General features: G+C 28.7%; 2 protein-coding genes across 2 annotated transcripts; one reads left to right on the forward strand and one right to left on the reverse strand.

The window, feature by feature from the left end:
- Nucleotides 1–339: 339 nt before the first annotated feature.
- LOC125067520 (E3 SUMO-protein ligase ZBED1-like) lies at nt 340–4,601 on the reverse strand. Its single transcript, XM_047676179.1, has 4 exons — nt 2,712–4,601; nt 2,549–2,601; nt 1,016–1,144; nt 340–463 (listed from the first exon to the last, which is right to left on the reverse strand). Exons 1-4 carry the CDS (start codon nt 4,599–4,601, stop codon nt 340–342), a joined length of 2,196 nt encoding a protein of 731 aa, XP_047532135.1.
- Nucleotides 4,602–9,469: 4,868 nt separating this feature from the next.
- On the forward strand, nt 9,470–11,792 carry LOC125067266 (E3 ubiquitin-protein ligase RNF181-like). The gene is made up of 3 exons (XM_047675753.1): nt 9,470–9,708; nt 10,036–10,213; nt 11,104–11,792. Exons 1-3 carry the CDS (start codon nt 9,572–9,574, stop codon nt 11,236–11,238), a joined length of 450 nt encoding a protein of 149 aa, XP_047531709.1. The 5' UTR covers nt 9,470–9,571; the 3' UTR covers nt 11,239–11,792.
- Nucleotides 11,793–12,266: the final 474 nt, after the last annotated feature.

Consider the following 12,266-nt stretch of genomic DNA (forward strand, 5'->3'; position numbering starts at 1 on the left):
GTCTAACTTATTATAATTAATAACCTCAATGTTGCTTTGTAAATCATCAAATTTAGAAGATAACGCTTCAAATCTACTAAGCTTAAGAGTAAGTTCGGCCCTTTCCGTCGTAGTAAGCGTTTCCAACTTATCGAATCTATCAACATAATTTTTAAACTTGGTTATTTGTCCCTTAATAGAACTACGCTTGGTAATTAGTTCCGCCAATTTTTTTACGTCGTCCTCGATTCCCATCGTAAAATGTTAAAGATTATAGCAAAATTCGTGAGGAAGAAATCAAATTAAAGTTTAAAACTAAAAATAACGAATGAAAATGCTAACGCCCCTTTCCGGTGGCATCTACCGCACTGGAGGTCGAGGAGATGCCTTAGCGGGCACAAACAGCGCGACGACGTGGCGGTGCGGCGCTACGGCGCGGCGGCGGTGGCGGGAAGTATCGGTCCCGCTCACTATCACGGCACCTCTGGAATATTCGGTGGAATAATCACCACACAGAAAGTCACGTGGGACACAAGAATGACGGCGTTTAGGGCTTCACAAATAAACAAAATTAAAGAGACACCTAAGCAATGGTAAATTTAGTTACGGTCGCTATATCGACGATAAAATTTACTAACGGCAGCCTTAAAAGTACTAAAAAAGGCCAATTTAAGATTTAACAACTATATTTGATATTAATCTCTGCCTGATATTGTTTAAATATAACAAGTAAACGGAGAGATTACTTATTTTCTAGAGAGAACTCGACAATAAAATCGAATGACGCAATACCTACCATAGCTTATTCGCAAAGGCAAAAATATAATTACGTATTATCTATTATGTTTGCACAAGTTAACACCATTAGAGGATGTTCAAAAAATGATAGAAGAGGGATTAGGGCACTGAAAGGGACACTTAGCTGCAATTATAGTCTGCTGCGCTGTGAGTAGTCCAATGTCCAACGACCGGCAGTGCTAACTCCGTGGTTCCTTTCAAATGTGCACAAATGTTCCGTGGGCTCGTTCCTCAATACTTGACTGGACTCGGTGCGGTGCTGCCCGATAGCTGATTGCTACGGCGCTGTTGCTGACCAATTCCAGCAGGACTCCAAGCTTCCACAATCAAAATGCTTGAATCGATATTGTCTTCGACAGATTTTGTCCTGTCACGGTCGCCAATTATGTCTATTACTTAGACACTGGAGTCCGATACCGAACTCAATAAAACAAAATTTGCTTGAAAAACTTGTATAATATGTTATTGTAATCTAGTACAGCTTGTATCGTTGCTCTTAAGATGGTTTATATGTAAGTAAAAAAAAACAAAAGAAGGAAAACAACACACTCTCTTTGACACATTCTTTTTTTATAAAAATGTTGTAAAAAAAGGTTGATTATATAGAAAATAAAGCAATTTAAAATTAAATCAATGATCTGTATTATAAATACAGATAAATTAGTTGTCGTAGGCGCGAACAAATAGTAATATTTGGCTTCAATATTTTCACTAACAATGCATTTTTTTAAACTTTATTTTTGTGGTGTCAATTCCTAATTTAAAATACATATGGCCTTGATACGTTCGTTGTTCGTCTCGCTGTTGATACGTTCTAGTGGGCATAGCAGTCCGTGTCGTATTTGTTTCCGTATCTGATAGTATGAGACGGTATAGTGGGCACTTTCACACATCAAAGAGTCTGCCCACTGGGCAGACTCTTTGATGTGTGAAATTCAAGCTAACTGCAAAGTAGTTACACACTTGGTGATTATCGCAGGGTTGCCCACTCTTTTTTCAGAATAAGAAATAAAAAAGGAAAAGAAAAATTATTTTAAAAGGTGTTTTCATGGCGTTTTCTAATTTCCACAATAAAGTCTCGTCATTATATTCAATTCAATTCTTAGTTTTAATGACTTGTTATTGTGTTCTCAATAAATTTTCCTATAAAAGGTATCTATCGTACGTTACGTCATATATGTAGTGACAAGCATTTTTCATTTTGACATTGATGTTTGTCTTCGTATTGTAGTGCTGGGTCATTTCATATTTTTCGTAAAACGAAACGAACCAGTTTTTTCCATTCACAAAACCGTTCTTTGAAACGGTTATAAAAAAAACCGGTTTTTTTTCACAGGTTAACTGAACTATGCTAACTAATGAACTCGTTAACTAACAACATACATACTATATTTTTTTATAAAAAAAAATATTATAATAAACTTCCCTTCATACTTTTTCCAGGCTTAGGACTGGCTGAAATACTTATGTTTCAGGCGTATTTAAAAGTTTATCTATGTACATGTTGTTGTAGCAATACGTCGTTATACCACTAACAACAACAAGGACATGCCACTATATGACGTTATCGTTTGAAACATTGATTAGTTCTTAAAAGAACTGTTTTATTTGAAACATGGTCGCATGCGGTGTAATTTGAAACATGATATTAGCTCTGAAAAGAACTGTTTTCTAAAAAATACTCGTAATTTCTTTAAATTATAGATACTTACAACACTACTCGCTAGCGACGTACTATTCACAAATTTCTACCTCTACGCGGGGCTCGAACGTAACGAACGTCGAACGAGACTCAGGGCTCTCTCTCTCTCCTCCATTCTCCTCCTAAATTGTAATTAAAATTTACTCTATATACTACAAATTACAAAAAATATTTTTTACAAGTTAAAACGGTTTTGGTCTAAATTAACGTTCAGAAACATAAGCTGCCTCACTTTATCCGTTTTTAAACTAGCTCTCCTATCTGAAATTATTTGTCCAGTTTTACTAAAGATACGCTCACAGGAGACAGATGTTGCGACCATATTGCAGTTGGTGCGATATATATCTGCTAAATTTGGGTAAATGTGACGATGACAATACCACCAGGCTTGAGGGTTATTAAATTTACCCGAAGGGTCCTTGCGTGGTAAAATGTCATCGTCGACAAACATTTGAACCTCTTTGATGGCTTTAGAGAGAGGTGTGCCTTGTTGATTTGTAACTGTACTGGACATAAACTTATCAAATATATTCCAAGCAGTGTCATTATTGCTACTTGAGGAAGATGGGTTAATCTCAGCTGTTGGTGGCTGCCACTTTCGTGCAATCAGCTCCTGGACATAAGTCAGTACGCGGCGCTTGGTATTTTCCGCGTTAGTTTGGTCCGAAAAAGCGGCCATCTTATAACGCGGATCCAAAAAAGTACATAAAGAAAAAGTACCGCTTTTTTCCACATTCCCTAGCCGTCTATTAAAATTATGCTGCAGAGTATGGAGAAATTGTTGTATTTTTTCGTTATTAAAATTAATTGATCCACAAAAATTTTCTAAAGAATGTTTTAAAATTCTTGTCACCACAATCACGTCGCTTGCAGTAACATATTTTTCACCACTCATGCAGGCAGTAATTTCATCAAAAGGCTTTAGAATGCAGTTCAAATCAGAAAATAATGACCACTCTTCTTCAGATATTATCGGTAAATTATTATTAAGAAGAGCCATGGTAATTTTCACTTCATCTTTTAATTCAATGATTCTTTTGATCATGAAATATGTGGAATTCCATCGAGTGTCTACTGATTGGATAAGCCGTTTTGGTGTTTTATTTTTTAAAACCTGTTGTTGGTTAAGTTTTTCTGAAGCAGAAGTACTTTTATGGAAAAAGGCAACGATTTTTTTAACTTTCGTTAAAGAATCATTAAAAATTTCCACAGAGTCCTGAAGGACCAAATTGAGAGAATGGGCGTAACAACCGTAATGTTTCCAGCCTAAATGGTCTTTAACGGCATTAGTGACATTTGCAGCATTATCCGAAACTGCAAAATTCACCTTATGTGCCAAATTATAGTCGTCTAAAATGAGCCTTAATTCGGCAGCTATGTTAACCGCTGTGTGGTGTCCAGGAAAACTACAGCAATCTAAAAGAATAGTTTTTAACTCGAATTCGCGATTTATGTAATGACCAGTTACAGCAAGGTATGATTCAGTTTTACGTGAAGTCCAAAAATCTAATGTGATACAAATTGTATCACAATCTGCGTCTAATTGTGGCTTTAGTTTTTGTTTCGTACTATTGTATAATAAATTTAAATGGCTATTCGATAATGTTTTCCGGGACGGCAAAGTGTAACCAGGTATCCAACGCATCAATTTGATGAATGATCGTTCTTCTACTATGCTAAAAGTATGAAATGAGTCTATACATAATTCTAATACATCGCGGTCAATTAGCTGCTTTTGATCTTTAGATATTTTTTTTGGAACATAACTGTCAATCACATTTTGCCTCTTTCGCTTTATTCCCGAGTTAAGAAATACCTGTGGTGCAGGTAAAGGTTCAATTGCTGAAGCTGCGGCAGCACTCGTTGACGGTATCGGTTCCGTACTGCCCGAAGCCGGCTGAGAGGTCATCGGAATATGATGCAATTCGGACTCACACTTTTGCACTTGGGAAGAAAGCGAAAGATATGTGCTTAAATGTTTTCTTTTTAAATGATTTTTTAAGTTAGCTATCGTGGATTTATAGCTGTAGCTTTCCCTACACACTTTGCAGACAGCCTTTCCTACATTTTCTACTTTATCAAAATGATCCCATACTTCGCTAAAATTTTTCCTTTGCGACATTTTGAATTAATTCACAAATTATCTAACATAAAATTCAAATACTAATATAATAACGGTTTTATTTAATAATTTAAAAATAAATAGTTATGTACGAAATATACAATATTAAACAAAATTCAAATACTAAACTAATAACGGTTTTATTTAATTATTTAAAAATAAATAGTTATGTACGAAATACACAATATTAAACAAAATTCAAATACTAAACTAAACTAATAACGGTTTTGTTTAATTATTTAAAAATAAATACTTATGTACGAAATACACAATATTAAACAAAATTCAAATACTAAACTAATAACGGTTTTATTTAATTATTTAAAAATAAATACTTATGTACGAAATACACAATATTAAACAAAATTCAAATACTAAGCTAATAACGGTTTTATTTAATTATTTAAAAATAAATACGTACGAAATACACAATATTAAACAAAATTCAAATACTAAGCTAATAACGGTTTTATTTAATAATTTAAAAATAAATACGTACGAAATACACAATATTAAACAAAATTCAAATACTAAACTAATAACGGTTTTATTTAATTATTTAAAAATAAATAGTTATGTACGAAATACACAATATTAAACAAAATTCAAATACTAAACTAAACTAATAACGGTTTTGTTTAATTATTTAAAAATAAATACTTATGTACGAAATACACAATATTAAACAAAATTCAAATACTAAGCTAATAACGGTTTTATTTAATAATTTAAAAATAAATACGTACGAAATACACAATATTAAACAAAATTCAAATACTAAGCTAATAACGGTTTTATTTAATAATTTAAAAATAAATACGTACGAAATACACAATATTAAACAAAATTCAAATACTAAACTAATAACGGTTTTATTTAATTATTTAAAAATAAATAGTTATGTACGAAATACACAATATTAAACAAAATTCAAATACTAAACTAAACTAATAACGGTTTTGTTTAATTATTTAAAAATAAATAGTTATGTACGAAATACACAATATTAAACAAAATTCAAATACTAAACTAAACTAATAACGGTTTTGTTTAATTATTTAAAAATAAATACTTATGTACGAAATACACAATATTAAACAAAATTCAAATACTAAGCTAATAACGGTTTTATTTAATAATTTAAAAATAAATACGTACGAAATACACAATATTAAACAAAATTCAAATACTAAACTAATAACGGTTTTATTTAATTATTTAAAAATAAATAGTTATGTACGAAATACACAATATTAAACAAAATTCAAATACTAAACTAAACTAATAACGGTTTTGTTTAATTATTTAAAAATAAATACTTATGTACGAAATACACAATATTAAACAAAATTCAAATACTAAGCTAATAACGGTTTTATTTAATAATTTAAAAATAAATACGTACGAAATACACAATATTAAACAAAATTCAAATACTAAGCTAATAACGGTTTTATTTAATAATTTAAAAATAAATACGTACGAAATACACAATATTAAACAAAATTCAAATACTAAACTAATAACGGTTTTATTTAATTATTTAAAAATAAATAGTTATGTACGAAATACACAATATTAAACAAAATTCAAATACTAAACTAAACTAATAACGGTTTTGTTTAATTATTTAAAAATAAATACTTATGTACGAAATACACAATATTAAACAAAATTCAAATACTAAGCTAATAACGGTTTTATTTAATTATTTAAAAATAAATACGTACGAAATACACAATATTAAACAAAATTCAAATACTAAGCTAATAACGGTTTTATTTAATAATTTAAAAATAAATACGTACGAAATACACAATATTAAACAAAATTCAAATACTAAGCTAATAACGGTTTTATTTAATAATTTAAAAATAAATACGTACGAAATACACAATATTAAACAAAATTCAAATACTAAACTAATAACGGTTTTATTTAATTATTTAAAAATAAATAGTTATGTACGAAATACACAATATTAAACAAAATTCAAATACTAAACTAAACTAATAACGGTTTTGTTTAATTATTTAAAAATAAATAGTTATGTACGAAATACACAATATTAAACAAAATTCAAATACTAAACTAAACTAATAACGGTTTTGTTTAATTATTTAAAAATAAATAGTTATGTACGAAATACACAATATTAAACAAAATTCAAATACTAAACTAAACTAATAACGGTTTTGTTTAATTATTTAAAAATAAATACTTATGTACGAAATACACAATATTAAACAAAATTCAAATACTAAATTAAACTAATAACGGTTTTAATTAATTATTTCAATAATACAAAAAATAAATACTTACAATACAAAACACCACTCTAACACTAAGTTCAAATACTAAACTAAGCTAGTACTAAGGTTTTATTTACAAAACTATGATATATATATTTACAAACTTTACAGTATTTACGAAAAAACGCAAGAAACATGTAAGATTTTTTGCAAACCAGCAGTAATGCATACGCACGCATTAGCTAGCGCCTAGCATCAACTGATTCAAAATTCAAAAAAATATAACAAAAATAACTAGAAAGAATTTAAGCGGAAATGAACGAAACAGAATTTTTAAAATAAAGGCGTTAATGTTTTAAGCTATTATTATTTGTTTAAAATTAAAAATGCTTCGAAACATTTAAATATTAAAAACGTCAAATCAAACCCGGCCCGATAAATGCTAAGTCTAGCCCTAATTATATAACTATAAGATTTAAAATTGAATACGCAGTTTTAGTGGTTCAGTCATATTTCGTAGAAATAAACCTACCGTGTTGAATATGTCTCAATGTCATACAAGATGCTTAAAATATTCGATTTATGTAATTTATCCGCAAAATTTATTTGCTTATTTGTTTATTAAATTAATTTTAAATAATAACAATTACTAGTAACTTAGTAAGTCGCTAGCTAACTAACTTCGCGTTTATTCAACAGACTTTTTAGGACTTTCGAAACCTATCACAGGTTTTGTTTTGATTTCATTTCATTTTAAAGTCGCTATCTACATTTGGCGCCAAAATTAAGAAATCTTTTTTTAATCTCAAGTAGTTTACATTAGTTCAGTTGGAATTTGGGTTTGTGATAACAATTTTCTGTAATTTTGTTTACGGTTTTAATTTTTTTTGCTTATACAGCCGTAGTAACTTCTTCCGCTCTTTAAAAAATATTCTTTGTCAAATTGTAACAATTTAGTAAATTGCAAAAAAGAACCTCTTTATTTATTTGCACATCTACGGCTGGAGCTCTTCAAAATGAGACCTTAACAGTTAAACGATTTTTTATGTGCAGCAAACTACACGTACACTATTAATATATAATATTCTTTTTTTTTTTATAATTTTTTTTTTTAATTTGGTTTAATTCTCCGTTGTTTGCTTATTTGCATATTGAAAAAAAAAAGTTAAGAAATATTTTTAATTTATTTGTATATTCAACTATTTATTCCTTAATAAGATTTTTTACGTATTGGAGGAAGAATTGTTTGGTATTTTCTATTTTGATATATTTTTCTGGTTATTTGTAATTTTATGTGTAACCCAATATCCCGTCATGATTTTTTAAAAAACCTGAAACCCGATTACAACGTAAACTACCAGGTCAAATCTGAACAATTCCGGGACCCATAATATTTAACAGATATCATTTTTTTTATCAAAATTGGTCCAACGGCGTCCCTTTAGAAGGAGCACAGTTACATATACACGGACACAAGATTTATATATCTTATAAAGATTATAAAATAATGTATAATTCGTAATATAAATTTGAATTATTTTTGTTCCAGCTGAGGATTAGCTGATTAAAAATATTAATAAGCAGTCAATTCTAATCAAGTGATAAAAATAAATAAATATAATTTGTATATTTCTACTACAATAATTATAAACATTATATTTTCTTGTAAATTAGTCAATATTATAAATTTAATAACTTAGTCTTAACAAAGATTTTAAGCGCAAAAATAATAACAATCATATAAGCAGTTGTTAAAAATGAATATTTCAACAAATAAGTTTGTTTATAGTTTTAAGCCTTTATATCCATCTTTAACAGGAGCCTACAAAAAACAGGTTCTTTTCTTTTCGTTTTTGTTCATTCTTCTACAGCCAAATTTGTATTGTATTTCTTTGAAAATAAGATTCATTGTAGCATATTCGTTACTTCAAATCCAAAGTAGTTCTTTAGAACTGGTTTAATATTCATACAATAATAGTCCTTACAGCCATCAAAATAAAGTGTTTAGTCAGTTACACGTGATAGGAACCGGTTCGCGCAGCAGTACCAACAAAATGGTTTTTCGATGTAGTTCATTCTTCTACAGCCAAATTTGTATTGTATTTCTTTAGAAATAAGATTCATTGTAGCATATTCGTTACTTCAAATCCAAAGTAGTTCTTTAGAACTGGTTTAATATTCATACAATAATAGTCCTTACGACCATCAAAATAAAGTGTTTAGTCAGTTACACGTGATAAGAACCGGTTCGCGCAGCAGTACCAACAAAATGGTTTTTCGATGTAGTTCATTCTTCTACAGCCAAATTTGTATTGTATTTCTTTAGGAATAAGATTCATTGTAGCATATTCGTTTCTTCAAATCCAAAGTAGTTCCTTAGAACTGGTTTAATATTCACACAATAATAGTCCTTTCGGCGATTAAAATAGAGTGTTTAGTTAGTTTCACGTGATCGAAAAGGTTTTGCGAAGCAGTACCAAACGACGACCGGTGCCGAGTGTCGTCTCGTTCGTTTTATAGCTATATGTTCTACGATCAAGAAACAGTTCGTTCGTTCTTTATTAAAGAACTAGTTCTTAAAACCGTTTCTGAAAAAAACTCCCAGCACTATCGTATTGTACTTCAAATGTAAAAATATTATGAAAATTGAAATGTCATAATAATATAATTTATTTACAAAGATATTTTTCAAAAAATACTTCTTAACAATATAAATTTATGATGGCTGATTATTATCACGAGATGGGATGGAGAGAACTAGGAGATGGTGAACATCCTAATCATCTACTTCATATGGCAAGGTTCTTGATTGATTGTGGGCTATATGAGGTTAATTTTTCAGGAGAATGGCCTAGGTATTTTTATTTTAATTTTTTTTTTATTTTATCATGTTGACCATAATGGCAAGTAAATGCTTATGATTTACTAGCAAAACCTGTGCTATACACACACCCTAGTAGCTTGATCTTACACAAATTTGAACAATATCTGAGATGTAATTTGCAGGCTTGTATATCACTTAATATTGATCAGTTATTGGGTATTATTTATTTAAAATTCAAATCTTTATCAAAAATTAAAATTAAAATATTTATTTTAAATAAATGAATTATAAATCTTTAATTTTTGCTCTACTAACTATCTTTCAACTCTTATGATTTTTTTTAATATTTTTTTTCTAGATTACCACCAGCTGCATCAAAAGAGGCTGTTAAGAATTTAAAACAGGTTATGATAGAAGAAGTTAATGAAAATAACTGTCCAATATGCCTAAAGAAATTCTGCATAAATGAGAAAGCTAAGGAAATGCCATGTCAGCATTTATTTCATGAAAAATGCATTATGACATGGCTAAATCAGGTATGCATTGATAAAAATTAGTTAAAAATAAATTATAACTAATGAAAAAAAAATATTTATATGAATAAAGTCATCAAATAATCGATTAAAAGAGATGTGCAATGGGACCATACAAACTTGGCTCTAAATTTGACATTGAAACATGAGACATGAGACATTGAAAAAACAACTTGTATATTATGAAGGTATTAGTGATTTTTTGCACGGTTTTATTTCTTGCTAGAAGTTCGAGTTTTGGTGATATAAAACATTAAAAGTGAATATGATTATGATACCAATGAGGTACCAAATAAATGGTAATTTGTACATCCTCAGTTTAAAATAAAGCAGGTTACAAACAGCAGATAACAGAGAATATCTTATTAAACAGCTACAGTATGCTACAAAACACCATAAGATATTTGATGAATCAGTGACCTATTCTATACATTGATACAAATTTATATCCTTATATCAATAAGTGATTATTATTATTTATCTTTATGTTTTTTATTATATGCATATAACAGTAATTTAAATACTTTAGATAAAAAACATTATACTGAATGTATAAAATTTAAGAATTACTCGAGGAACAATTATATACTAATTAGAAAGATTCTAATAATTTTGAATGCCAAAACTCAAGCAAAATAACTTTTTTTTTTAATACTTGTAATGGAACAGGTGTTTGTCTTCCATCTCACCTGATGGTAGATGAAGACGAAGGAGGTACATGCCCATCCAAAAGAAACCTGTTCACTCTACTCTTTAACCTTTAGTCCATTAAGAGCCATCATTTTCATGTCTCCTTTGAATTACCATTACTATGATAAGTTATACAATATTTTTAAAGTATTATTATTATTATTATTATATGTATATATAAAACATTAATTATGTTATTTCAGACAAATTCTTGTCCATTTTGCCGTTATGAGTTGCCAACAGATGATGAAGGTTATGAAGCATTCAAAAAAGAAAAGAAGAGAGCAGAGCAAAGGAAGGAGAATATAGAGACTCTTCACAATTCCATGTTTAGTTAATTATGAAATTCGTATATGAGTAATATGCTAATTTTTAATTATTAATTGGTGTGGTTTAATATACTAGCTGTTAAAATTCCAGAAAACATACCTGATTTTTTTATTTAAATGTACACTTAAGTAGTTTTACATTATTTTTTTTCTATTAAAAAAAATGTTTCTTTAATTAATTAAGAATGAATATAATATGTTATTTATTAGATATCTCAGTATTTATTTCTAAATAAGCTTGTAAAATCTGCCTAATTTGCAAGAATTAAATAATCATTGATGTGTTATTTATTAAAGGTACATGGAATAAATATTTTTAGTTTAAGGCATGGTTACTGTTATTAACTCAATATTTTTAAATGATAACATTTATAAATTGTCTTTTTTTTGTCTAATAGTATTTCTATTTTAGAAAACAAGTTGGCTAAGAAGCTCTTGTTTTGATATATGTAATTTATCATTGACTAAATTTATATTTCTGGTTTTAAATATGTGGCCTCAATTCGGCTGCTAAAATTACTACTATCAATAAAACTTACTCTGAGTTATCAGAATAGAAACAATGAAGATGTTTGATTTATATAAAATTAGTTTTCGCCCGCGTGTTAGTTAGGTATTCAAGGGGATTAAAGCTTGCTTCATACAAATTTTCATCCAAAATTCATACAATATTTGGTTCAGTGGTTTAACATCAGTGTAACACACAAATAAAGTTACTTTCGCGTTTCAATATAATATTAGTAAAGATATGTCGTTATCTATAATATTGTTGGTATTATTGATCTTAAGAATATGCCGATATAACACAAATAAAATTTATAATTTTGAAATGCTCTGGCAAATGAGAAATGTGTCTTACTTTTATTCAAAATTGTTGGTATTTAGGCTTTTTTGGTGCCAGACATTAAATGACAGAAATAACAAAAAAAATTGCAGAATCGCGCCTGCACAAATCTGATTAGAGACCAGATAATCCAGATATATATATTCAAATAGATTCTAGTGTGAATTTAACTTAATCCATAACCAACTAAATT

The sequence above is a fragment of the Vanessa atalanta genome, chromosome 11 (genome assembly GCF_905147765.1).
Source record: "Vanessa atalanta chromosome 11, ilVanAtal1.2, whole genome shotgun sequence".
Classification (NCBI taxonomy): Eukaryota; Metazoa; Arthropoda; class Insecta; order Lepidoptera; family Nymphalidae; genus Vanessa; species Vanessa atalanta.

Excerpts from the sequence above, each read along its gene's own strand:
- LOC125067520 (XM_047676179.1), bottom strand. The coding sequence starts at position 4,601 with ATGTCGCAAAGGAAAAATTTTAGCGAAGTATGGGATCATTTTGATAAA. Across the intron at positions 2,602-2,711 it reads CTAGTTTAAAAACGGATAAA|GAGGAGAATGGAGGAGAGAG; the intron begins GTGAGGCAGCTT and ends ATTACAATTTAG. Across the intron at positions 464-1,015 it reads ACCGCACCGAGTCCAGTCAA|AGGTGCCGTGATAGTGAGCG; the intron begins GTATTGAGGAAC and ends CGAATATTCCAG.
- LOC125067266 (XM_047675753.1), top strand. The coding sequence starts at position 9,572 with ATGATGGCTGATTATTATCACGAGATGGGATGGAGAGAACTAGGAGAT. Across the intron at positions 9,709-10,035 it reads TTTTCAGGAGAATGGCCTAG|ATTACCACCAGCTGCATCAA; the intron begins GTATTTTTATTT and ends TTTTTTTTCTAG. Across the intron at positions 10,214-11,103 it reads TTATGACATGGCTAAATCAG|ACAAATTCTTGTCCATTTTG; the intron begins GTATGCATTGAT and ends ATGTTATTTCAG.